At 55.3% G+C, this 27,184-nt stretch overlaps 1 protein-coding gene across 1 annotated transcript in view; it reads left to right on the top strand.

The window, feature by feature from the left end:
- The window catches only part of SPIRE2 (spire type actin nucleation factor 2), a 43,142-nt gene that overhangs the window by 11,017 nt on the left and 4,941 nt on the right, over window positions 1-27,184 (top strand). The window contains exons 2-10 of the mRNA XM_034788858.1: window positions 4,224-4,261; window positions 7,451-7,810; window positions 12,598-12,681; window positions 14,004-14,168; window positions 16,349-16,435; window positions 17,844-17,967; window positions 18,751-18,920; window positions 22,015-22,189; window positions 23,248-23,390. Of these exons, the coding sequence (XP_034644749.1) occupies window positions 4,224-4,261; window positions 7,451-7,810; window positions 12,598-12,681; window positions 14,004-14,168; window positions 16,349-16,435; window positions 17,844-17,967; window positions 18,751-18,920; window positions 22,015-22,189; window positions 23,248-23,390 (1,346 nt within the window). The remainder of the gene's footprint in view (window positions 1-4,223; window positions 4,262-7,450; window positions 7,811-12,597; window positions 12,682-14,003; window positions 14,169-16,348; window positions 16,436-17,843; window positions 17,968-18,750; window positions 18,921-22,014; window positions 22,190-23,247; window positions 23,391-27,184) is intronic.

Raw genomic sequence — 27,184 nt, 5'->3', positions numbered from 1 at the left:
TGCTTACACATAGGGGTTTATCCTATTTCTCCTCTCCTCTCTAATCTTCGTTTAGCCCGCCAAACACATTTCATCCCTTTAATCTTTCCTAATAAATCAACCCCTCCAGCCCCCTCACACCATTTGTTGCTCCTCTCCAGATTTCTGACACTTTGCCAACAACTTTCTGGTGTTTAGAAACCCAGGATATTTGTACTTGGACCACGTCTCACATAGGCGGCCACACCTCATTATCCTCATTTCACTGATGGGACTCAGAGGCTGAGTGACTCGCCCAAGATCGCTCCGCAGGTCAGGAGTAAAACCCAGGGCTCCTGACCTCTGGTTCAGTGCCTCGTCCATTGACCCGCTGAGGAACGTACCCAGAATTCTAGCTGTTGATTTTCCTGCTCTGAAATGACACCTCTACATGTGCAAGCCAAATGAGAATTGGGATTTTAGCATAAACTAGCACAGCCATACTGCACTCCAAGTGTTCATCCAATTTGCTGTCCATTATTAGTCCTACGTCTTTTCCCACGTTACTGCTTTCCGGTTACCTGCCTCCCATGGAATATCTGTGTTTTGGGTTATTCCTCCCCGAATGGATTAGCTGCAACTGCCCAGGTTGAATCTCATTGTATTTTCTGCCCACGTTTCTACTCTCTCTTGGTCCCCGGGGGTTATTTCTCTGCTCTTCCTGGTATTTGTGGTGCTTCCCAGTTGAGTGTCATCTGCATAGCTAATTAAATGTGCTGTGTACCTAAAAGGCTGATCCCTGCTGCATCCAACTTCTCTGCCCCCGGTGCCCTCCAGCCTCAGTACATTGCTGATCTCATTACTGTAAGAACCTGCAGGACCAGAACCTGAGACTATGGGGGTGCCAGGCTATGACACTTCTGCATCGGGTTTCCGCTGGGGGACCCTATGGAGCTAGACACTGCAGGAAGTACCGACCAGCAAGGCCTGAGTGACGCCCCCCCCCCCCCCAGACCCCACTGATTGGCCCAGGCTGGTGTATAAACCAGGAAGTCATCACAGGGAGCTGTCTGAGCAGTGACACATACTAGCTGCTTGCTTCCACTCCAGACATTGGCTTGCTCTGAACCCCAGACTCTGGTTCCTGACCCTGGCTCAGCCTTGACTCCGCTGCTTGCCTTTTGCCTGCAGCTTGGGGCTTGATCCTGACGTCCTGGAATCCTGACCCCCAACTCCTCTACTTGTCTCCTGACCGCAACTGGGTAACAGATCTGCGCACACAGGCTGCCCGTGGCCCGGCCTGACGTTACCCATCATTGCAGTGCAATCCACATGACAGTGCACAATCTTCAAGACAATTAGAATGAACTGTTTCAAGTAAAAAAACAACAAGGAGTCTGGTGGCACCTTAAAGACTAACAGATTTATTTGGACATAAGCTTTCGTGAGTTAAAACCTCACTTCTTCGGATGCACCAAAGCTTATGCCCAAATAAATCTGTTAGTCTTTAAGGTGCCACCAGACTCCTTGTTGTTTTTGAAGATACAGACTAACACGGCTACCCCCTGATACTTGTTTCAAGTAAAGTTTTCTGAGACTGCGACCAATGTTTTATACATGCTCTCAAGGTACCCCAGTACTGCATGCCACGAGGGCCTTATCCAGCATGGAAGGAATGCAAAATCAGGCCTTAAATATGCAGTGCAGTCCTGCTCGTCTGGAATGATTTGTCCTTCTTAAATCCAAGCCGCTCATTACTTCTGGTGCTGTCATCTTCTAGGTGCTTGGTATTTGTTCCATTGCTTTACTAGGGACTGTAGGTAGAGTTCTTAGCCATTGCCGGGAGCACCTCCTTCCCCTCCTGCTCTTACCCCTTTGAAAAGGACATTTACCACATTTGCTTTCTTCCGCCTACTGGTACCTGCCTGGTTTTCCATGACGTAATCAATAATAGTCAGTGTTGGAGGAAGTTTATAACAATTTAACACTTTTCCTCTGCAAAAGCTTGAGTGTAGGCTTGGCTGGATTAGATTTTTATTGGTAAATGTCAGTAAACATCAATTTCACTGTACACACACACAACGATAGACAAAACAAGTTTCCATCTATGATGATCAAGCTTTACAGGTAGGCAAAGTAAGAACAATGCTGCTTGAGAACTTAGAGTTTGATTTAAGGATATTTCCTTTGTGTATTTTGACATTTTGTGTTTTAATGGTTATAAAGCTTTAACTTTTTGAGTCACATACACTGTCATTAAATAATTGTCTAATCCCCCCATAATTTCCTGAAACTCTGAACATTCACATCAATGAAATAAAAGTACTATTATTTTTGTTTTATCCATTTTGTCACAGCCGCTATCTTAGAGAGTGATCTCCCGGGTTCCTATGTGATACTTTAAGATTAGTGTTTTGGGGATGGGGGGACTGCTTATTACTTCTATAATATCTATACTGTGGTAGGGCCTACAGTCTCCAATCTCATAGTGCCAGGCCCTGTCAGAACATAGAAAATAGACCTTTCTCCCGAGCTGACATTTCTTCCACTCATGCAGCGAGGAATGAAGCAGGTGCATGGACTGGAAAGCTTGCTATCTGTAACAAAGGTGGGGGTGAGGCAGCATCTGCTAAACCTTCACATTTTCAAATCAACAGGTGAGATACCTTATCCCCCAGAGTCTTAAGAGAGCTAGCGGAGGAATTATCAGAATCACGAATGTTAATTTGTAAATTAGCTGGGGTGATTCCTAGGGGTTGCAGGACTACCAATGTAAATGCCAATATTTGAAAAGGGTAAAAGGGATGATCTTGGGGTTACAGATGGGTTAACCTGAGGTCGAGCCCAGGTAAAATTAGAGAACTGTTAATTCAGGACTCTATCAATACAGAATTAGAGGCTAAAAATACAATTAATGCCAGAAAGCGTGGTTTTGTGGATGGTAGGTCTTGTCAGACAAGCCTGCTGTCTTTTTGACAAGTTTACAGGTCTGGTTGATAAATGCAGCTGTGTTGATACAATATACTTAGATTTATTTAAGGCATTGGACTTAGTACGACATGACATCTTGATTAAAAAAACTTGCATCATGTGGAATTAACAGGGCACACATTAGATGGATTAAAAACTGGCTCACTGACAGACCTCAAAATGTGGTTGTTAATGAGGAGATATCAACGAGTGGGGCCATTACTTACCAGGGTCCCCTAGGGATGGGTTCGGAGTCCAACTCTATTTAAAATATTTATCAATGATCTAGAAGAGGATATAAAATCTCTTCTGGTAAAGTTTGCAGACGACACAAAGATTAGTGTGGTAGTAGATAATGAGAGTAGAGTGATCTGATTCGCCTTAATACAGCCAATGCAAGGTAATATGTCTGAGAACCAAGAAGGCAGGATGTATCTACAGGATGTGTCTTGGAAAGTGGTGAGTCAGAGAAGCGTTTAGTGGTCATCATAGGTAATCGCCTCAACATGTGCTCCCAGTGCAACGCTGTGGCCAAAAGGGCTAACGTGGTCCTTAGAGGTATGAAAAGGGGACTATCCAGTAGGAGTAGGGAGGTGAACTTGCCTCTGTACACAACGTTGGTACGACTGCTGCTGGAACACTGTGTCCGGTCCTGGGGTCTGCACCTCAGGAGAGATGTGGAAATCCTGGAGATAGTTCCAAGGAGGGGCACAACAATGACCCCGGGTCTGGAAAACAAGCCTTGTGGTGTGAAGCTTGTGGCACTCAGTCTGCTCAGTTTGTTGAAGAGAAGCTGAGAGGGGATGTGATCACTGTGCCCGGAAACGCAGAAAGGGGATCTGAGTTGTGGGGGGAGGGAGGGGGGTCTTTACTACCTTGCTGACAAGGCAGAACAAGAATCAATGTCTGGAAGTTGAAGTTAGACAAATTCACCCTTGAAATGAGATGCCTTTTCCTAGCTGTGAGGGTAACAAAATATTAGACCAGCTTCCCAGGGGAGCTGGCAGCCTCACCACCACGTGGGGCCTTTGAGGAGATTAGCTGTCTTTCTAGAGGCCATGCTTTAATCCAGCTTCTGGGGAACGCTCTGCAGCCTGTTATACAGGAGCTCAGCCCAGACGATCACTGTGGTGCCTCTGGCCTTAGAATCGATGGGATCGAAGTGTAAATAACTTACAGGCACAAGCTAGCGGCGTTATAAAAGCAAAGCTTCAGGAGTTTGGTTTATAACCCAAACTCCCAACGTTCTGCAGCTGCCAGAGGAGCATTAACCGTGTCTGTTTCTCCCTTCACAGAGCTTCCCCTGACCCTGTCACCCTCAACGGAAGCACAGGTATGTCGCTAATGTGATTTTTCAGAAAACTGTTCAAGCAAATAAATCTCGTGTCTTGTGTGTGTGGATGTGCACAGACGGTTTCTTTTTAAACCCAAACAGAGCTCTGATGACAGCATTAGCTCATCCCCTTTCTAGACCAGCTGCTTCTTGCAGTGTCCTGGCCTTTGCACCCGCTGGGTCCTGCAGTCAGCATACATGGTGGGGCCTGAGGGAGGAGGAAGCATTGTGCCCCATGATTATTATACACAGGAAAACTCCATTCAAAAAAGCATGATGTGGCCATTTGGGGAACACCTCTCGCTGACTCCCGCTCCGGTGTCAGGCCTCAGGCCTTTCCCTCTCCTGGGGTGAAGTAACGTGAGTCTCTCGCTCTTAGACCAGGCCCTGAGCTACATCAACCAGCGTATGGGTGATCGGACTGAGTTCGGCACTTGCGGTTCTTCCCAGCGGGAGTCTGAGACCAATGGGGATTGTAGACTGACCAGCCAGCCAGCTTGTTTAATATTAACAGTAGGAAGAAATCATAACATAAGAGAAAAGGGGGTTTAAACTGCCAAACAGTCTGCACGCATGTCTAGCGTACTTAGAGCTTACCGTTCCCTGATGGCAGCTTAGGAAAGCCTAACATCTTCGGCCACCCCAGCGCTGTCTGTGTGTCAGTCTGAACACCTCAGCACCAACTGCCTGACCTCCGGACAGTCTGCCTTTTTAATGCTTCCGTCCTTTTGATCTGCTGGCCCCAGCACTGGGAGAGCAAGCTTTGTAATGGGGCTTATTGCTCAGGCATTGTCGCTTAACCACCCTGAAGAGCTTACTGGGAGTAGGTGTATCTTGAACTGTTGTTCCACTTCCAGCTTGTTTTTCCAGCAGCCTGCTGCTAATGTAACCAACACATCCATACAGTGAGCACCCCAATACCATGTCACACACACAATTCACCAGTTGTCACAGAGCAGCCTGGGTCTGTCACACCCTTCTCAGGGGAAAGATTCAAGGACTGAGCTAAGACTATAGATGGGTCACTGATTGATTCTCCTCCTGTGTAACCATGTGCCCTGACAGAGAGCGGGGAAGAGCCAGAGGCTGCTGTAAATATGGCCATTAAAGTTCTGACTGAGTGCAGAGGTCATGACCTGCCCAGATACACAGAGCCAGAGCAGCCGGGAGGCCTTCCAGGGCGTTCGGTCTCTCCCAGGTTGCAGTGACTAGCCTCAAAGCATGAAAATAATGGGACAGGTGCAGCGCATCTTCTGGCATTACAGGGGCCGGTTCCTTTCTGCCGCTGCCTGGCGCGGTGTCAGCAGGCTGGGGAATCGCTGCTCTCAAACCATCGCTCCATCCGCACGTATACCTGGTGCGTGTGAAGGGGCGGCAGCTCCAACCGCTGGCCTGGTTCCAGGTCACGGCTGCCGATCCAACGCCCCGCTGCCTACGCTGTGTGCTGCCTTCACTGCCCTGGGGGCCGGGTGGCTCTTGTTTTTGAAATTGGACGCACATTTTTTTGCCCTCTGCCACTGGCTGGCGGTTCATATTTTACCAGCCAATCAGACTGCAGCATGAGTGACTGTGCTCAGTGAAATTGGCCAAAGCAAACGCCAGCCAGTTAGAAACGCAGGAGAGCGACCAGGCTGCTTTTACTATGTGATTAACCAATTGTAGAACTGCAGGAGAGCATTTGAAATGGGTTAATTGTCGTATGAACCGAGGTGTAGCAAGGTGTAGGCAGAGATAAGCTGTCAGCGCAGCGGCCTTTTGTAGTCTGCCGCCCGCTGTGTTTGCCCAGGTCAGGAATGTATCCCGGTCCAAAGTTCAGCCCGATTCTGGCTCCTTTCCACTCTCCCGGCCTGAGTGACTTCCTCTCCCTTCCCCCGCCCCCAATGGCGAGTGTTTTCTCTCCTCCCAGGGCGTCTGGGGTAGCTAACAGTGCAGTGCCTGTTGGTCCCAGCAGGACTGTTCGCAGAACCTTTGCTGCTTCTTTCCCTCAATCCCCTGGGCTGGCTCATGCTTCCCTCCACTCCCATGATAATGGAGTCGCGATAAACAGCAAAGGCCTCGAAGATTCCTGGGGGGCAGGGGAGGCAGCCATCTTCATGGCCCAAACAGCATCATAAGCCTCTCCCCGCCAGCACGTAAGGTCATGGGAGGCTGGGGCTGGTGGAAGGGGTATCTGTCACCATGTATCCTACAGCTCCCTCTCCACCCACCTGCCAGCACGGAGCCCCTTTTCTCTCATACCGCTCCGGGCAGCTTTGCATTGCAGGCTTCATGGGAAAGCCGATGGGCTGTATCTAATTCAGACACAGGGCTGAGGAGGCTGGGGCTGGAACATGGAGCTTTCACTTCCAGGTCACCCGCTGGCACCATCCCTGCTTGTTACTAATCGTATCAGTGAGCCTCTCTGGGGGGGACAGGGTGGGACAGGGGTCTCTCTAGGTGTGGCCAGACTCCCCCCAGACTCAGCACTACCCTTTGCGCAGGAGTTCTCAAACTGGGGGTCGGGACCCCTCAAGGGGTTGTGAGGTTATTACATGGGGGGTCGCGAGCTGTCAACCTCCACCCCAAGCCCTGCTTTGCCTCCAGCATTTATAATGGTGTTATAAGTTAAAAACACTTTTTAATATATTTAAGAGGGTCACACTACGTGAAAGGGGTCACCAGTACAAAAGTTTGAGAACCACTGCCTTCGCAGGAGCCAAGATTGGTAATACACAGCAGGCTCACTAGGGGGTGCTACATGGTGATGGAAATCCTCCAAATGGCAGCAGTATGTGAAACGCATGGGCAGGCGGGGGGAAGGAAAGCATGATGTGATACCTGGCCCATTCCAGTGCTTGGCTACAGAGCTTTGTGATGCCCCCTCCCATGTCATGTGCCCTCGGCCAGCGTCCTAGGGCTGAAATCAATGTTTCTAGCTCTTCCTTGCCTTCCAGATGGGCGGCATAGCGCCTGCTGGCTGCCCAAGACCCAGTGGGCAGATGGGTAAGGCTGTGCGCCCAGCATCTAAACACCTTGTGCCCTTCCGGCTGGCCGCCTCCCCTGTGCGTGCCCTGGCATTGTTTGGGGGCAGAGATCGCAGTGCAGCTACACTGGATGTCTCAGCCTCCTCCCCTCCGGAGGCATCTCAGCGTAACTGGCCTTTCCCAGCCCCAGCCTCAGCCGCTGCTCTGCTCTCCTGTTTCCTTGCAGATGGTGCAGTCGCTGGGATTTGCCATTTACCGGGCGCTGGACTGGGGGCTGGACGAGAGTGAGGAGCGAGAACTGAGCCCCCAGCTGGAGAAGCTGATCGACCTCATGGCCAACAGCGACTCTGACGACAGTGGCTGCGGCATGGCGGACGAGGGCTACGGGGGGCAGGATGAAGAGGAGGAGGCTGTGGAGGGGCTCCCACGAGCCGTGCGCACCTTCGGGCAGGCCATGAGGATGTGCGCCGCTCGCCTGATGGCCCCCCAGGAGGCACAGCAACATTACCAGGCTGTGTGCAGGGCCCTCTTTGTGGAGACGGTGGAGCTGAAGGCTTTTCTCAGCAAGATCCGGGAAGCTAAGGAGGTGAGAGCCAGCCTTCCCTGCAGGAGCCTGGGGCGACCCGTCCTTCCCGAGAGCCAGAGCGTGTGGCAGTGATGCACGGCTAGCTGCCCACAGCCTGTGGTACTGCCATAGGGATTGGCTGGGAGGCTTCTTCACCATTTGCCTTGCCCTCTAGGCCGCTGGTGCTGCACTCTGGCCCAGAGGGGGCAGCATCTGAGTGTTGGGTGAAGTCGCCCCTGAAGAAATGCTGCTCTTCATGTTGCATTAAGGACCTGATTCCCCAGTGCTTTGCTGCAGCGTTATGCCAGTGAGTGGAGTCACCCCGGTGTAAAAATGGAGTAACACAGAGCTACCTAGGCCCCCCGGTGTGTAAAGCACTGCAGAGCTCAGGGCCCTGCTAGCTGGGCATCTACTCCCTAAGGGAAATCCTTAGAAATCTGCACTTCTAACCGTCGGGGGGACCGGGGTCGGGGGCATCCCTGGGATTTCCTTCTGGCTTTTGTTCTCCGGGATGGCTGGTGAAAGCCAGCCATTTGATGCCAACAGACTGGCTTCTCCATTCCCACAGTGGCTCCGGACTTTGCTCTCAGACTTTGCTCTCACCCAGGTCATGCTCTCCTCAGTGATTCTGGTGCAGGGGCCATACAGTAACTGGCCCATGGCCTCCCGTTCTGCCTTTTCCAAGCCTTCTGTTGAAGGGGAGGGTTTGTTGGGAGCAGGAATTGGCCTCCATTAGTGATACAAATACTTAGTATGGCTTAGTTCCCTCTCCCCAGCTCGCACAGCACTTTGCACAGGTTCATTGTGACCTCACTCCATGTGACTCACAACATCAGAGGCACGAGGGCAGGAGAAGACATGTGAGATGCCAGGTCAGGGTTGGTCCCTACAGACTCTTCTCCAGGGCTTTGTCCAGCCCAGCATTAGGTGACTCCATTGACGGGGCTGCTACATCTCACCATGAGAGAGTGTCCCCCGATAGTCCCCAAAATCTCCCTTTGTCTTATTTCATCCCCTGGCTCCTGACTTATACCCCAGTGCCGCCTGAGACAGTCCTTCTCCCTGGGAGGGAGGTGTTCTGAGCCCCATTTGACAGCAGAGCCAGGATCTCTGCCCTCTGCTCTAACTGTCAGCCCACCCGTCCCCCTCCCCAGGCCTCTGTCCATGGTGTGCCAGGGCCCAGAGGAGGCGGCCTGCCATGTGCATTTCGCCCTGGCGCTGCTCCCAGGGCAGAGCCAGGATCGTATTTATAAAAATGGGACACCCGGAGAAATCAGGAGGTAAGCCCCCCGAGACCCTCGATAGCTAGGCAGAGAGGTGGTTCACTAGCTTTCTGTGAGAGGTTTCCCTATATCCTGGTGTGGGGAGGGGCGACAGAGTCCCCGACCCTAACACAGCGCTGCCATTCAACAGCTAATTTCAGCTCCTCTGTCTCGTTTTAAAAGGCCGTGTCCCACCCCAGCCCTGACTGATAGTTGCCCACGCGGCTACCCCAGCCTGCAGCTTTCCAACCCAGGGCCCAGTGGGCTCAGTCAGGGAATTCCCAGCGTAATACCTGCGGTCCCAGTGAGTATCTCAGGTCTGCCGTCTGGTGGCCAGATACTGCAAAACACTTGCATTGGTCTATGGCCGGACTCTACTGTTAGGGAATTAGCACTGCTGCAGACAGTGCGCTTGCTGCTGCACAAGACACACACATGCCCACGGTCCCTGTCCCAGAGCTTTCAATCTTCAGTGAGCAGCTAGTGGGATGGGGGGATGGCTCAGGGGTCCGGAGTAGGAGAAGTAAAAGCAGCAATACAGGAATGGAGCTGTGTGCATCAGAGCACCCCGCTGACTGCTCCATTGCCAGACCCAGAGGGGCAGACCCTTGATTCTCTGGGAAGGCCTGGGCTGGTCTAGGAGGGCAGGAGTCTGAATCTTTGGCTCTTCCCAGTGTACCGAGCTGCTCTAGCCTAAGATGATGATGATGACTGATATTGTGATAGTGCCCAGAGGCCCCGGTCAGGATCAGGGCCCCATTATGCTGTACGTACACACAGTACAAGACTGTCCCTGCTCCACAGAACTTAGCATCTCGCCCAGCAGCAGACCCCACGGGGGGAGAGAGGGCAGAGCAATCCGGCAGCAGCCGGACCCCAGGCTGCAGGGCTGAGTTGTGTGCATCAGTCTCTGGCTTTGAGTCTGTTTGGTTTGGTTTGCTTTTCTCTGCCTCTCCTCCCTGAGGTGGTAATGACCCCCTAGCTGTGTGAGAAGCAGCCCCTGACCTGACAGGACCTGCAGGGGAGTCTCCAGGATGCTCCACGAGGCCCAGCATTTGCCTTTGCAGGGGAGTGAATCTGCTGCACAGCGTCACCATTCCCTACGTGACGGGCGGGGTCTTCAAGACCCCATTGGCATTGGGGGGTTGGTGTCTTGTGGCACCTGCTCTGGCACAAGTCAGGCAAACCCGCAGTCCCAGCCTCAAGGGGGTTAAAGATTAAGCTGCAGTTTCCTAGGATTGCCTTGAACTCCGCCCTTACGGGTAATCACAAGGCAATCATCTGTTCCAGGAAGCGATCTCATCAATCCAGGAATTGATGGGGTCAGCGGTGTCACCAAAGAGGCTGTTCACTTGCTCATTAACCTTATGAAACAGCTCAAGAAAAATGTATCCACCTCCCCTTGCTCATCCATCCCGACACCCATGTCTCCAGCAATGCCTGGGGCATGAGTTGTGGTGGGCTCCAGAAATGCCACGTAGGGAGCCTGATATCCTGCTGGGCATTGCCGTGCCTGGTGGAGGGGAGAATTGCTGAGCTGCTGTGTGTGTGTGGGGGGGGGGTTGGCCCCATTTATAGATGGGAGGAAGCAGGGACCCGCTGACTGCGGTAAGCACTCATCCGATGTTGGGCCTGTGGCAGAGAGGTTCAGCAGTCTGAACACTGGAAGGGAAACCCTGTAGATATTTGGGGTCACAAGATGATGGCAGGACGATGCAGACTGCCCCATGCCCACATGCTGTGGATGCCCTTCCCACATGGGCATGAGTACCCATTTCCCAGGGCAGCCTGGAAATAAGGCATACCTTTTTAACAGTGACCGTCATTTACCCCTGGGGCAATCTACCTAGGGTCGTGGCAGAATCTCCTGGACTGACAGTTTTTACATCAAGACGGGATGTTGTTTTAGAAAATCTGCTGTAGGACTTATTGTGGGGCCGTTCTCTGGCCTGTGCTATCCAGGAGTCAGACTGGATAAGCCCAGTGGTCCCTTCTGGCCTTGGAATCTATGCAGACCTCTGACACTGCAGCTCCTGGGCACAAGCAGCAAGGCATGAGAAGGTTCCCCCAAGTCCTTCACAGCATGCCCACACCTGCCCAGATGCACTGTCCCCACTCGTAATGACATCCAGGAGGCAGCTGCAAGCAGCCACCGTGTTATTACCCAGCTCCATGCAGCAGGCACGCAGGCCATGCGGGATGGGTCGGGCTGTGGGGAAGGTTTAAGATTGCCAAAGATGATCTGATGCAGGCAGAATAGGTGAGGGCCAAATACTGACCCTATAGTTCCCCTACCCACTCTGCTGACTTCCTGGCTCTCCCGGGTAGTTTGAACAGGCTGGCCCAGGTCCTTCCAGCCGAGGGAAATGCACCTTCCGTTATTTCAGCCATGGGTTAGAAAGTCTGCAGCATATTCCCGGGCAGTTGTCTGTGCACCAGCCAGAGTGCAGGTCAGGCCAGATGCCGCACGGTGGAAGCAGATGATGCTTCAGCATCACGTGAGATGAGCCTGGGAAACACAACTGCAATTTGCCAGCAATGATAGGGTCTCAAGGTTTTCTCAGTGGCGGCCAGGCTCTGATCTGCGGTGGGTTTATTAGCAATAAATAATAGTTCTCATTCCTCTGCTCCTGTCATTCCAAAGACTCCCAGAGTGTGTTCCAAATTACACACACAGCTCCAGTGAAATGCAGCCCCCTCTGGGGGGGAAGGCAGTAACCATCCATCCCTCCCAACGCTGTAGGGCGGTGACATACCCTCCTCTCCCAGGAAGTGCCATGGGACCTTTAACATCTGGACCGAACAGGCAGGGCCTCAGCTTACCAGACAGTGAACTGCATGGAAATGGAAGTGTCCAGAGCTTCTCCTGGGGCACACGTTGCTGCTGGGGAAGACACAGGGGCTGTGCTCAGAGTCCATTCCAGGGGCTCCCAGAATCAAGGGGGGTGCGAATCCATCTCCCATCATCCCCCCCAGGTGCTGCACGTGGCTCAGTCGAGATGAAACAGTCCTAGGATGTATTTGGCGAGACCCACAAGCACATTCCCTTGGGGCCCAGCATGCGCCTGGCTAAACCCCCCCCCCCCCCCCCGGGCTCCAGTCAATGGCAGCTGGACAATCTCCCTGCCCAGCTCTCTACCCTAAGCTGTGGTTAACAGCCCCAGCTAGGGGAGTGGGTGGCTGGGGTCAGACCCAATGCATGCCCAGACTTGTGGCTGCTGTAGAGTAGCTCCTTGGGGCAGGGACCAGGCCTTCTTTGTGACTTGTACCTGGCCAGGCACATTCAGTGCCCAGTAGCCTATGGCAGCTGAGCCTTGTGGAGCTGGGATGGAGCTCCTTGGCCCCGCAACCCCCTACTGGGAGTGTAATTGTATCCGGGGGGAGGGACTGGCAGGTGGGGGCCGAGGATCTGGGCACTCTTTCCTCATGCCCAGGGGTCCCTCTTTTTATGGGACCTGTTCAGCCAGGATTCTCCGAGGCGCATGTTGGGCTGGTGAGGTGCTGGGGACCCAGCGTGGGGAACGTGACATTTCTGTGCTGCTGCAGATGCTGAGGAAGCTGAGGGAACAGGAGGAGGCGCAGGAGGAGAGGTCATCGGATGAGCTCGATAACCTGCGGAACACAGACTGGGTAAGTGGCGCAGGGTCGTCTCCCTGCGGGCGCTTTGAGCAGCTGCACTTGCCTTGCAGGAGACAGAGGTAGTGCGGGGCTGATGGAAACCTGTCCGGGCATTCTTGTTTTGGCAGCCTAATGAACAGACAGAAGAAGCACCTGGGGAGAAGGGCTGGGATCCCGCGGGCCCAGAGGTGCTGGCTTAGAGGTGTCACTGGGGAGACCCAGTCGTTCCTGGGACAGCCGGCACCGGGGTGCCGCAGAGACAACGTGCTCAGCCCTGCAGATTTATATCACCTCTGGCCAACCAAGGGGACGCTGATGGGCCATTCCACCCAGCCTGGCCTGCTGGTGCGTGTGGGAGAGCATCACGAAAACGGGGGAGCCTTTGGGGAGCTCCCCGCGTCCCACTGGGGACCCCTTCGAGGACTGGCTACAGACCCCTGAGAGAGGCAGAACGATTGCTGCCATTGCGATCACTGGGAGGAGCGCAGGGAGTGTTGGGAACGCGGAGGGGAGGGTGGGAGTGAGGTGCACTGGACAGGTCATAGCTAGCGAGTGGGGCACTGACCCTGCCTCCTCACCATCAGGGTCATAATCCAGAGCCTCCCCCCCCCCCCCCCCAAGGGAGCAGGAGAGCTGGGAAAGGAATGGACACCTCTGCAGTACAGACACTGCCTTCTCACCTCAGCCTGCCCAGCAGGGAAAGCCACAATAGCCAGCCCCTTGGCTTTGGCATGGACCAGGACGTGGGTGGTCAGGCCCAGTGGTCGGAGCAACGGCGCTCAGAGCCAGTGTTAGGAATCAGGAGCCCAGTGAAGGGCTCAGGAACCAGGAGGAGGGCTGGAACAGGCTGGAGCAAGGCAAACGCAGGAGAGATCGCCACTGCGGGCGAGTGTGTTGAGCAGCCATTGGCCAAGTGCGGCAATGCTGCTCGGCCAGGCAGGCCATCTGGCCAGTTTTGGCTGTGGTGGTCAGCTAATCCCAGGTCTGGCTGCAGGCCCTCGTTCCTGATAGGCTTCTGGGCATAGTCACACGTTCTAGACTGGAAGCCGCTTGCCACCCCCATCGGAGTTAGAGAGGGGAAGGGCAGTGGGAGGTGACCCGGTCCATCTCCCTGCCAGTGCAGAATTGTTCCTCACACCAGGGCTAAGCGTGCTGCCATCCGCCCGCCAGGTCAAGTCCCAGTGGCGGGGGGAGCATACAGAGCCCCCGCTGGGCTCCGTTCACAGGGCTCACGTCCCATGGTTAGCTGGGGCTCCCTTCCCCCAGGAGGAAACCTGTGATGCCGCGGGCTCATCTCCTCGGTAAGGGGCAGTTGCCCATTGTGTCTGTTCCAGGCCCGGCTGTGGGTGCAGCTGATGCGGGAGCTACGCGACGGTGTGAAGCTGAAGAAAGTCCAGGAGAAGCAGTACAACCCCCTACCCACTGAGTACCAGCTGACGCCCTTTGAAATGCTGATGCAGGACATCCGGGCACGCAACTACAAGCTTCGCAAAGTCATGGTGAGCACTGTCATACCCAAGGGGCCTGAGCCACGGCCAGGGGGTGACTGCCATGGAGTGCAAGGGTCCTAATGACAGACCATCTGCCTTTGGGCTGGAGCCCCCCCACCTCCACCTCCTGGACCAGTTGATGCTGAAGGCCTAGCTCATCGTAGGGCTCACGCTACTGCTGGGACCTCACTCACTGGGCATTTCAGAGCCACCCCCAGGGTAATACATGCCCCTCCACAGACCAACTCACCCTAGTGCCTCCGCAGAGCCGAAAATCCTAGGACTGGAAGGGAGTTCGAGAGGTCTGTGATGGGTTCCCCCCAGGGTGCCACCCAGAACTGGGGTACCACTGAGCCCCCTGACCCACCAGCCTGGGCTCCCTCTCACACTGTACTGCTATGGCAAGCTGCAGTGCCCTCCAGCCTGCACTTTCACCAGCATTCACACAGGTAGGGACACACCCAGCTGCAGTTACATGCAGGCTCTCTGACCACCAGCTTCCCAGCCTGGGATCCAGAGCAGTACGTCCTGCCCTGGTCAAATCTGGCCAGTCTATGGGTTTAATACCAGGTCCGCCTCCCCCTCAATGTGAAGAGAACAATGCACACTTGTGGCAACCCAGCCGAGATTTTCCCCAAGCACTCCAGTCACAGCTCACTGGTTTAGATTAAAACAAAAACAAGTTTAACAACTACGAAAGATGGATTTTAAATGATTATAAGTGATAGCAAACAGATCAAAGCAGATTACCTAGCAAATAAACAAAAAACGCAAACTAAGCTTAATATACTAGTGAGATTGGATATGAATTAGCTGATTTTCACCCTAAGAGATGATACAAGCAGGCTGCAGATCCTTTACAGCTTGGAATCCCCAGGTGTTTCATTCACAGGCTAGAAATGCCTTTAGTCTGGGTCCAGCACTTCCCCCCCGTTCAGTCTTTGTTCCTCAGGTGTTTCCAGGACTCTTCTTGTGTGGGGAGTGAAGAACCCCAGTGATGTCACTCCCTGCCTTATAGAGCTTTTTGCATATGGCGGGAACCCTTTGTTCCAAAGCTTGGTTCCTAGGCCAGTCTGTGGAAAAACACTGACATCCCAAGATGGAGTCCAGCATCACATGTCCTTGTAGAGTCACAGCAGCCATCACTCACAGGCTGTCTGGAGTGTTCTCAGGGAGGCTTATCACCAGGTGGGAGATAAGCTTCTCCTAAGGCCTATTGTTCTCCCTAATGACTCACTGCCCTGAATAGGCCCTTCCCCACCAGGTACACATCCTGTCTAGGGGGCGTTACCAGGTGTAACTAGATTTGAAGTACAGATACATAGTCAGTATTTATAACTTCAGATACAAATGACACATGCATACAAAGAGGATAATCATATTCAGCAAATCATAACTTTTCCAATGACACCTCACATGACTTATCTTGCATAAAATATATCATAATATGCTATAATCATATCATAATAGCACTATGAAGAATATGGGGTGCAGTGTCACAAGGTCATCTAGTCTAGTCCCCTGCACTGAGGCAGGACCATCCCTGACAGGTGTTTGTCTAACCTGCTCTTAAAAATCTCCAACCATGGAGATTCCACAACCTCCCTAGGCAATTCATTCCAGTGCTTAACCACCCTGACAGTTAGGAAGTTTTTCCCTAATGTCCAACCTGAGCCACCCTTGCTGCAATTTAAGCCCCTTGCTTCTTGTCCTATCCTCAGAGGTTAAGGAGAGCAATTTTTCTCCTTCTCCTTGTAACAACCTTTTATGTACTTCAAACCTGTTATCATGTCCCCTCTCAGTTTTCTCTTCTCCAGACTAAACAAACCCAGTTTTTTCAATCTTCCCTCATAGGTCATGTTTTTTAGCCCTTTAATCATTTTTGTTGCTCTTCTCTTGACTTTCTCCCATTTGTCCACATCTTTCCTGAAACGTGGCGCCCAGAACTGGACACAATACTCCAGTTGAGGCCTAATCAGCGTAGAGTAAAGCGGAAGAATTACTTCTTGTGTCCTGCTAATACATCCCAGAACAATGTCCTTTTTTTGCAACAGTGTTACTCATATTTAGCTTGTGATCCCCTCTGGCCCCCAGATCCCTTTCCACAGTACTCCTCCCAGGCAGTCATTTCCTGTTTTGTAGAGTCATTAACTCTCCCTCCTCTGTCTGCCCATCCCTCTCCCCACCAGGTGGATGGTGACATCCCCCCCAGGGTGAAGAAAGATGCCCATGAATGCATTCTGGATTTTATACGGTCACGGCCGCCACTGAAACAGGTAACGTCCGGGTGAACTCTGTAGTGCCCAAACTGCGGGTTTCTGACTGACCAGGCGCTCAGGGGCACGTGAGAATCCTCGGGAGGAAACCGGTTCTAAATCGCTGACTCAGTGAAAGAGCCTCCCTACTGAAGGGAGAGGCTGGCGCACTGTCTGTCAGCAGCCTTGCTCCACTGTCCCCTTGTTACCCAGGGTTATCAGACCCCAACAGGCAGTGTAAGGAATAAATCAACGGGAACTCAGCGATTCTGTCTGACCAAGGAGAAATGCAAGTCAGCGTGCTTTTGTCTAACACTGCCATTTATTAGGTTTAAGCACACACAGATATAAGCAATAGGTCTAGAACATCCAGATATTTACCTATATTCTGAGACAGTATTGAGTAATCAGTCACAGATCAGCGCTGGCCAAACGCCTTCCTGCTGGACTGCTCCCAAATACCCTGTATTATCTGAACTTTTTACAACTAACTTCTACTAAACACATAGTAGGGGTCATTATAATCTAAGGCATCACTTTTCCTAACTTTCAATAAACACTTACTATCAGAGGCATCTAGACTCAAGGTTGTCCATCCACATATCTTTGTTTCACTCTCTGTTATTTACTTTTTCTTCCCCCTCCTCCCATACTGATTAGTAAAACTGCCAGTAGCTATGACCTTGCTTCTGAAAGCCTGTCTCCAAATTAACCCTTAACTCTGTGGTGTTCTAGTTCATTAATTCATAGTGGCTGAGTGCACATAATATGGTTGCTATTAGCCTGATCACAATCTGGGGTATATGCTCCCCTCAAATCCAGTGCAACACCCTTGTCCCGTGCAGTGTCCCAGCACTGGAGACTGCTCTCCTCTCCGCTTCCAGGGGCACTTTCCCCTTTTCCTGGCACTTGCCTAGTGAGGAGGAGCGAAGGTGCGGGCCCTACCTGCTGCCGGCTGGGGCTGCAGAGAGAGGCTCAGCTGGGACCCTGCTGGCATGAGCTAGTGGCGCTCTTCCTTCAGCAGAACGCCTGGAGTAACACTGTGCCCTCGCGGCTGGCTCCAGGGGCAGCAGCATCGGCTTTCGGACCGAGAATCCCAGCGCTCTCTGTGGGCTCCGTTGTGATCTCTGCTCCTGGAGGGGCCAAGCACATTACATGGGGCGATAGCGCAGTCATGGCTACTCCCCTGTCCAACATGAACAGGCAGCCTGGGGAGACGGCAGGTCTCAGGCCAACAGTGCTCTTCCTCCACAGGCCACGCTGTCCTTGTAAAAACAGGAGTGGCAGCCATGTGACCTCTGTAAGGGAAGCGAGGGGCTGCCCGGGGGCTCCTTGGTTGGGGAAGTTTGGGCAGCCCAGGTTCTCAGCTGCCCAGTGCAGCGTCTCTGTTCTAAGTGGCCTGTCTCGTCTGCTCCTGCCCCTGCTGCAGGCGTCCGAGAGGCGGCTGCGCCCCATGCCCCAGAAGCAGAGAACGCTCCACGAGAAGATTCTGGAAGAAATCAAACAAGAGAGAAAACTTCGCCCAGTCGAGACCCGGCGCCAGGGTCAGAAAGGTACCGTCCCAGCCCACTCCAGTGGGGAGTCATGTAGCTGCCTGGCTCCATCCAGCACCCCCGGCCTTGCCTCAGCATGTGGAACCTGTGGGGGCCCCCGAAACGCTGGCTTATCTGTGAGAGTCCTGAGGGGGGATGCAGGGCGCTCTGAAAGCTGCCAGGGAAGAGAAATCATAGGCTCTCGGGGAGCAGCTCCAGCCCTAACCCCCAGAGGGCGCTGTTGAAATGTGACCCATTCCAGATGTTCTGTACAAAACCAAATGCCAGATTAACAGTGCCCAGCACTGGCTGCCAGCAGGGTTTGAACCCAGGACGTTCCCAGAGCCCTCAGCCCGCTCCGCTCCCCTCTCCCCCAGGCAGCATGCACGGCTCCTCCCTCCCACCTCCCCGTGCAGCGAGCTCTGTGCTCGGGAGGAAACTCGGAGGCCACAACTGCCCCAGTTTGAGGGGAAGGCATGACGGGCAGCTCTACCCCAAAGGTCAATTCCTTCCCGCTGCCTGCCGAGACGTAGCCATCCGGCATTGGGCTGGCCCTCTAGGCCCCATTCGCTGCATGTGTCCAGGTCTTCGGCACTGGCCCCCAGCCCCATGGCTGGGTGAGGAGTTCCCTGCACTGTGCTCTGTCCATGCAAGAGGTTTCATACTCACTTCCCTCCCAGCCCCCTCTAAGGTATCCCTAGGCCACGGGGAAGCCTGCCCCTCTAGGTGGATACCATCCCCCCCTCCTCCTACCAGCCCTGCCCTGAGCACCTGTGTGAGTCTCTCCCCTCCCCTGTCTTGCAGGTTTTGGCTCCCTGCCCTGCATCCTTAATGCCTGCTCCAGCGACGTGAAGTCAACCTCCTGCATCAACCTCTCTGTACCCGACTCAAGCACCCCTGCCCAGCGCCAGCGGCCAAGGGTTCTGCTCAAGGCTCCGACACTGGCCGAGATGGAGGAGATGAATATCTCCGAAGTAAGTGCTGGTCTTGTCTGTGGTCACTGGTGGGAGGGTGCTCAGGACTGCTGGTATCGGTGTCATCTTCTGGGGCAGCGAGGGGATGGCTGGCAGGGAGACACAGCCCTTGACATGAGTGCAGCAGCATGGCAGAGGGGCTCTGTATCTGAAAGCCAAGTGCCCTGTGTCGCTTTGCTGGGCAGAGCTCACCTTCAAGCCTGCCACGTGACCCTTCTTGATGTCAGTGGCACGGCCCTGCCCCCAGTACGTCGGGAGTTCTTCTGTTGGCTTGGCGGGAGCAAGAGAGGGCTCTACAAGACTGGCTGGGCCAGGGTCAGGAATTGTTTATGGTAAGGGGGGGCAGTCCCTGCCTGCCCCCTGGCAGCCCGGAGGGCATGCCCTGCCTTAGCTCCCCCTGAGTGGGGCCGCAATGGGTTCATGCGGAGAGCCCAGGCAAGGAGAAGCCCCCACACACTAATAAATAGCATGTGGCCTTCTACTAGAGCTTCAGGCCAGAGGAAAGTTTCTAAGGCCTTCACCACAGGGCCCTGGGTCAGATCTCAAACTTAAGTTCACAGACACTCTTTGGGTAAACTGGTTTCCCAGAGCCTGAGGAAAAAACATTCCCCACTGCTACCTGCATGACTTCTGCTCAACTTTCTCTTCCTGTTTCTATAGCCCATCTCTAGGGTGGGGTAGGGCCTCCTTCATTACCCCCTAGGCTAGCCCAGTTGTAGGCTTCAGCCTGTCCCTCAAAGGGGTAGTACTCCCATCCCGAGGGCGATGCCTTTCACTTCCAGGTCACCAGTTCAAATCCAGCCCAGGACAACAGGGATTACAAGCTGTTGCTTTCTGCTGGTTGGGACCAGCCTGGGTATTGGTCTCTGGCCATCCCACAAAAACAACTAGCAGAGCTGGCCTCCTTAGCAGTGTCAGCACAGAAGACCTCATGGTTGGCTGGATGCGGGGGGTGTGGGAGCTTGCGCTGAGGCCACACGGCTGGAACTCCAGTGCGTCTTGCCAGCACTAAATTCTTTATTCAAAAAAATGAAGCAACGGCCCCAGGCTCCCAGCTGGGTGGGAGATCAGGCTCTCCGCCTCTCTGGGGCTTTTGTTGTGTTGCCTCCTTTCTTGGACTGACTGACCAGTAAAGAGTTTGTGTTGGTGTTGTGGTGGCACAATAAAAATGGCAAAAAGTTCAAAATACAAAGTAGGGAGATAAAAGAGAGATAGCTAAGTCAATACTGGAAAAGACTATCGAAAGGGCTTAGGTAGGCATCGTATGGCTGGTCAGTAGTCTCGGCATCAGCAGTGTGGGGTCTGGAAAGTTCTCCTGATAGGCCAGTGCAAGAGGAGCTGCCATTCCTAGGGGTGTGGTGCCCTCAACTGCATCACAGAGGGCTGTCCCTGAGTCCCCAGGTGAGGCCATTTATCGCACCCTTGCCACCCCCCTCTGAAACAGTGGAGCTTGGCCCGGAGGCAGCGTGGCAGCCTGAAGCCAGGCACTCTCTCACCACGCTGAGTGAGGAAGGTGTTTCCTATAGAGGAGCAGCTTGTTCCCATTCCTCCATAGAAGTGGTCGGTAACGTGGCTCTGCTGATGAGATGGTGGCGAGGCGCTTCCATGTGTCTTGGACAAGTGCTGGGAGGTGGAATATGAGAGAGGGCTGGTAGCCTTTGGCTACTGTTGGTCTCATGGCTTGATTCAGCAATGTTTGACAATGCAAGTTGAGCGTGCAAGTTTATGTAGGAGGCCATGTCTGCTCTTAATCTTCTGAGCTACCTTGGTGAGGTGATCCTTGTAGGTCCGTGTGCGGCTTGTGCAAGGGTAGAGTTACTCCAAGACATACAGGCTTCGGATCATGTGTTAGTCATTCTCCATTCAAGAAAGGGTTGAGTTCTCATGATGCCTTGAGGTGATGGAGACAAAAGCATGATACCACACGGTCTTTGACATACCGGGCTTAAGTCTCCGCTTCTTGCAATTGCCACTGACGGCTGCCGTGTGTTAGTTCAGTCTTTCTGTAGTCTCTGTCTCTTGGAATCAGGCAGATGTCATCTGCATTCTTGAATTACCTTGAAATTGTTGCAGGCAGATATCCATAAATATGATGAAAAAGGTTGGAGCAAGAACAGATAGATCCCTGAGGGAGTCCATTCTTCTGGGTCCGGAATGTGCTCAGTTTTTTGCTTAGTATCACTTGGAATTGTCTGTTCTGAAGCATCATTTCCGTAGCCAGAACAACCCATGGAGGTAAAATCTTGATCAGCAGGCCAGGGTGCCAGACGGTATCATATGTTGCTGTCAAGTTGAGAACCACTGTCCCTGTCTTCTCCTCCTGCTGGAAACCATCTCCTATAGAGGTGGTAAGAGCAAGAACTTGGTCACAAATGCTCCTACTAGGTCTGAAGTCTGCCTGGTCATCCTCCAGAGCCACCTCTACTGTGAGCATCCTTCTCCCAGAATTAGTTACTCAGAAGTCTGTAAACATGGCTCAGAAGTGATCTTGGATGGTAGCTAGCTAGAAGGGGTTTCCTGGCTCTGGTGTAGCTGTCGCCCTAGCTTTCCACTGTATCTTAGGCATCTTGTCCAGTTGGATGACACAGGATATGAGAGTAGACAGCAATTTGATGCCCTTTTTACCAAGGTGTAGGAGCATTTCTGGAGAGACCTTGCCAAGGCAACCTGCTTCCCTGTGGCTCTGTGCTCTCTCTGCTTCCTTGCTGTGGGCGTCCATGGCAGTTACAGAGCGGCGCTCCATTTTCTGAGCTCTTTGTCTTTTTGCTCGCTTTACCTGGACAGGGCTAGAAGGAAGCAGCTGATGGTGAGTGATGGGAAGGGGAAAGGACAGCCTGATGATGGATGGGATCTGTGCAGCCATCTCTCCAGTACCATTTTCCCAGGGGATGGATTGCACCACCCAAGATGCCCTCTCCATGGGCTCTCTGGGCACAGTAGGGTGTTGACGCTGCTGACAGTGGGTGCAGAGGGCACCAGCCAGGCTGGGTCAGGGACCTGGCACTCCAGAAAGCTGCCCATTGGCAGCTGCAGGACAGGGGCACTTTTACAGCCCAGGGCCTGCATGTTCATGTTGCTCTGTATGCCTTTGCAGGAGGAGGAGTCTCCAAGCGCTGAGATGGGGAGGGAGCCTGGCTTAGGGCTCCCCCTGAAGCGTGATCGTTCCTTCTCTGAACAGGACCTGGCCCAGTTCCAGAGCGAGAGGGGCACCAGCCAGTCCGATTCAGGGTATCTGGCACCACGGGAGTCTGAGCCAAGACCCCGCTCAGGTAGCATGAATACTGCACGGATCAGCATGGAAACCAAGGGCAAGTTCCTCCTACCTTCCCTTCCCTTCCCTTCCCCTCCCCAGCTGATACAGCCTCCCTGTCTCCCCCCCGCCCCGCCCCCTTCTGGAACTGCACCTGCCTAGAGCAGCTTCTCCGGAGGCACTGGGGATTGCACCTGCAAAGGGGACACAGGTGCGATCCCAGTTCAGGCCGCCATTCCCCCCTCCCCCGCTAATGGAAGGTGCCCCCCCTTAGGAGACTTTGCAGTGGGGTGCCAGGCTCCAGTCAAAATCCGGGTTTGTACTGGCTTGCCAGGAGCTCCTTTGCATCTCAGCTGCACAGTGTAGAACTCTTCAGTGGTGCTGGAACACTTCTTATAGTGGGGGAGCTGCACCCCCCCGTTACCCTGTCCGTGCCCCTCACTGCCCCCTAGAACCGGGGCCAGCAGCAGGGCCACGGCTCCAGGAGGGGGGGACGCGGCAAGGGGACCGAGGCTGGGGCCACAACTGGGGATGGGCGGGAGCCCCAGGCGCAAGGCGGCAGCTGGGACCTCGGGCACGGAGCCAGCAGCTGGGACCCCGGGAGCGGGGCCAGGAGTAGAGCCCCTGTAAATCCTAGGGGTGCTGCGGCACCCCCCGCACCCTTAGTTCCCGCACCTGTGGAACCCTTTGCTGGTTAGCAATGCCCAGAGTCTTCTGCCCTCTGTGGATGTTGTAGCGCAGCACTGGGCCCCTGCAGGACACCCCAAAACCACTGTCAGGGTTCTCCCTTCTCCTTAAGCTCTGCACCTCTAGAAGACACCTCGTGGCACATGGCCTTTGGCTCTGGCCCTGTTCTGTGTCACTCCCGCATCCAGCTCTGTCCCAGCAAGAAGTGCAGTTGTTGGAGCTCATTCCTCACACTGGCCACTGCCAGACCATGTGCAGTCTCCTTCCCACCGGGCCCCTCTTGGTCCTGGTCCTGTGCTGGAGGGTTCCCAGCCTCCCTCTTGGCTGATGATCAGGGAGGAGCAGAGCTCAGCAGGACTGACTCTGGCTGCCTGCGTTATTCTCGTCCAGGTTCGTTCCCAGCCAGTTACCACCAGATCCCACCTAGCGCTGGTCCACTCACGGCCGACCGCGGCTCCCTCGGGGCTGTGGAGGAGAGGTCAGAGGGCAGCTCCAGCTCCACCCCAGACAGCAGCTCCAAGCATCTGTGGCTGGTAAGTGTCCGAGTTGCATACATCCGAGCTGTCCGGCGCTAGAGCCCTGAGCCGTGCTGACCAGGTCCCCCAGTATGTCAGCGAGACGCCCGTTCACAGCCAGAAAACTGCCGACTCCTGATTCAATAAAGTTGGCTCCCCGGGGGGCAGCCAGGCCAGACCGGATTGCACCAGGTTGCCGTGGGGCTCGTGGCCTGGGGCTCAGGCTGCTGCTGGGGAGGGACACCTGTGAGTGGAAGAGGATGGTCAGGCTGCTGGGGCCGGGGGCAGATCCCCCTGAAATTAATTGGACAGTGTTGGTCAGTTTGCCCTGAGCTCTGGCCTGGTGCGGCTTAGTCTCTACTTGCAACATTCTTGAAGGAGGGTGAAGCTTGGAGTGGAACAGCAGGGGGCTGCGGGTCGGGATTGAGGGGCATAGCAGAGCTGTGGGTGGGGCAAGGCAAGGCTGGAGTAGTGGGGGCTGCGTGTCGGGATTGAGGGGCATAGCAGAGCTGTGGGTGGGACAAGCCAAGGCTGGAGTAGTGGGGGCTGCGGGTCGGGATTGAGGGGCATAGCAGAGCTGTGGGTGGGACAAGCCAAGGCTGGAGTAGTGGGGGCTGCGGGTCGGGATTGAGGGGCATAGCAGAGCTGTGGGTGGGGCAAGCCAAGGCTGGAGTAGTGGGGGCTGCGGGTCGGGATTGAGGGGCATAGCAGAGCTGTGGGTGGGGCAAGCCAAGGCTGGAGTAGTGGGGGCTGCGGGTCGGGATTGAGGGGCATAGCAGAGCTGTGGGTGGGGCAAGCCAAGGCTGGAGTAGTGGGGGCTGCGGGTCGGGATTGAGGGGCATAGCAGAGCTGTGGGTGGGGCAAGCCAAGGCTGGAGTAGTGGGGGCTGCGGGTCGGGATTGAGGGGCATAGCAGAGCTGTGGGTGGGGCAAGCCAAGGCTGGAGTAGTGGGGGCTGCGGGTCGGGATTGAGGGGCATAGCAGAGCTGTGGGTGGGGCAAGCCAAGGCTGGAGTAGTGGGGGCTGCGGGTCGGGATTGAGGGGCATAGCAGAGCTGTGGGTGGGGCAAGCCAAGGCTGGAGTAGTGGGGGCTGCGGGTCGGGATTGAGGGGCATAGCAGAGCTGTGGGTGGGGCAAGCCAAGGCTGGAGTAGTGGGGGCTGCGGGTCGGGATTGAGGGGCATAGCAGAGCTGTGGGTGGGGCAAGCCAAGGCTGGAGTAGTGGGGGCTGCGGGTCGGGATTGAGGGGCATAGCAGAGCTGTGGGTGGGGCAAGCCAAGGCTGGAGTAGTGGGGGCTGCGGGTCGGGATTGAGGGGCATAGCAGAGCTGTGGGTGGGGCAAGCCAAGGCTGGAGTAGTGGGGGCTGCGGGTCGGGATTGAGGGGCATAGCAGAGCTGTGGGTGGGGCAAGCCAAGGCTGGAGTAGTGGGGGCTGCGGGTCGGGATTGAGGGGCATAGCAGAGCTGTGGGTGGGGCAAGCCAAGGCTGGAGTAGTGGGGGCTGCGGGTCGGGATTGAGGGGCATAGCAGAGCTGTGGGTGGGGCAAGCCAAGGCTGGAGTAGTGGGGGCTGCGGGTCGGGATTGAGGGGCATAGCAGAGCTGTGGGTGGGGCAAGCCAAGGCTGGAGTAGTGGGGGCTGCGGGTCGGGATTGAGGGGCATAGCAGAGCTGTGGGTGGGGCAAGCCAAGGCTGGAGTAGTGGGGGCTGCGGGTCGGGATTGAGGGGCATAGCAGAGCTGTGGGTGGGGCAAGCCAAGGCTGGAGTAGTGGGGGCTGCGGGTCGGGATTGAGGGGCATAGCAGAGCTGTGGGTGGGGCAAGCCAAGGCTGGAGTAGTGGGGGCTGCGGGTCGGGATTGAGGGGCATAGCAGAGCTGTGGGTGGGGCAAGCCAAGGCTGGAGTAGTGGGGGCTGCGGGTCGGGATTGAGGGGCATAGCAGAGCTGTGGGTGGGGCAAGCCAAGGCTGGAGTAGTGGGGGCTGCGGGTCGGGATTGAGGGGCATAGCAGAGCTGTGGGTGGGGCAAGCCAAGGCTGGAGTAGTGGGGGCTGCGGGTCGGGATTGAGGGGCATAGCAGAGCTGTGGGTGGGGCAAGCCAAGGCTGGAGTAGTGGGGGCTGCGGGTCGGGATTGAGGGGCATAGCAGAGCTGTGGGTGGGGCAAGCCAAGGCTGGAGTAGTGGGGGCTGCGGGTCGGGATTGAGGGGCATAGCAGAGCTGTGGGTGGGGCAAGCCAAGGCTGGAGTAGTGGGGGCTGCGGGTCGGGATTGAGGGGCATAGCAGAGCTGTGGGTGGGGCAAGCCAAGGCTGGAGTAGTGGGGGCTGCGGGTCGGGATTGAGGGGCATAGCAGAGCTGTGGGTGGGGCAAGCCAAGGCTGGAGTAGTGGGGGCTGCGGGTCGGGATTGAGGGGCATAGCAGAGCTGTGGGTGGGGCAAGCCAAGGCTGGAGTAGTGGGGGCTGCGGGTCGGGATTGAGGGGCATAGCAGAGCTGTGGGTGGGGCAAGCCAAGGCTGGAGTAGTGGGGGCTGCGGGTCGGGATTGAGGGGCATAGCAGAGCTGTGGGTGGGGCAAGCCAAGGCTGGAGTAGTGGGGGCTGCGGGTCGGGATTGAGGGGCATAGCAGAGCTGTGGGTGGGGCAAGCCAAGGCTGGAGTAGTGGGGGCTGCGGGTCGGGATTGAGGGGCATAGCAGAGCTGTGGGTGGGGCAAGCCAAGGCTGGAGTAGTGGGGGCTGCGGGTCGGGATTGAGGGGCATAGCAGAGCTGTGGGTGGGGCAAGCCAAGGCTGGAGTAGTGGGGGCTGCGGGTCGGGATTGAGGGGCATAGCAGAGCTGTGGGTGGGGCAAGCCAAGGCTGGAGTAGTGGGGGCTGCGGGTCGGGATTGAGGGGCATAGCAGAGCTGTGGGTGGGGCAAGCCAAGGCTGGAGTAGTGGGGGCTGCGGGTCGGGATTGAGGGGCATAGCAGAGCTGTGGGTGGGGCAAGCCAAGGCTGGAGTAGTGGGGGCTGCGGGTCGGGATTGAGGGGCATAGCAGAGCTGTGGGTGGGGCAAGCCAAGGCTGGAGTAGTGGGGGCTGCGGGTCGGGATTGAGGGGCATAGCAGAGCTGTGGGTGGGGCAAGCCAAGGCTGGAGTAGTGGGGGCTGCGGGTCGGGATTGAGGGGCATAGCAGAGCTGTGGGTGGGGCAAGCCAAGGCTGGAGTAGTGGGGGCTGCGGGTCGGGATTGAGGGGCATAGCAGAGCTGTGGGTGGGGCAAGCCAAGGCTGGAGTAGTGTGGGCTGTGTGTTGGGATTGAGGGGCATCAGCAGAGCTGTGGGTGGGGCAAGCCACGGCTGGAGTAGTGGGGGCTGCGGGTCGGGATTGAGGGGCATAGCAGAGCTGTGGGTGGGGCAAGCCAAGGCTGGAGTAGTGGGGGCTGTGTGTCGGGATTGAGGGGCATAGCAGAGCTGTGGGTGGGGCAAGCCAGGGCTGGAGTAGTGGGGGCTGCAGGTCGGGATTGAGGGGCATAGCAGAGCTGTGGGTGGGGCAAGCCAAGGCTGGAGTAGTGGGGGCTGCGGGTCGGGATTGAGGGGCATCAGTGAGCTGGAGGGAGGGGAAGGCTAGGACAGAATGAACAGGGTGCTGTAGGTCAGGATAGAAGTGCACTGACTGAGTTCTGGGGTGGGGGGTTGGGGAGATGCTGCAGAACAGGACTGATCCCGGGCTGGGGGACCTGATCCCCACAGTCACTATAGCAGAGTAAATGATGCAAATAAAGAGCACCAAATTTGGGTTTCTCTCTGGAATGAATATGGCTGCACATGGCTGGCCTGGTTGTACGTCCC

Source organism: Trachemys scripta, chromosome 13 (genome assembly GCF_013100865.1).
Source record: "Trachemys scripta elegans isolate TJP31775 chromosome 13, CAS_Tse_1.0, whole genome shotgun sequence".
NCBI lineage: Eukaryota > Metazoa > Chordata > Testudines > Emydidae > Trachemys > Trachemys scripta.
Note: the sequence above shows the minus strand (reverse complement) of the source record. Positions and strands in the feature narration are given on the sequence as shown.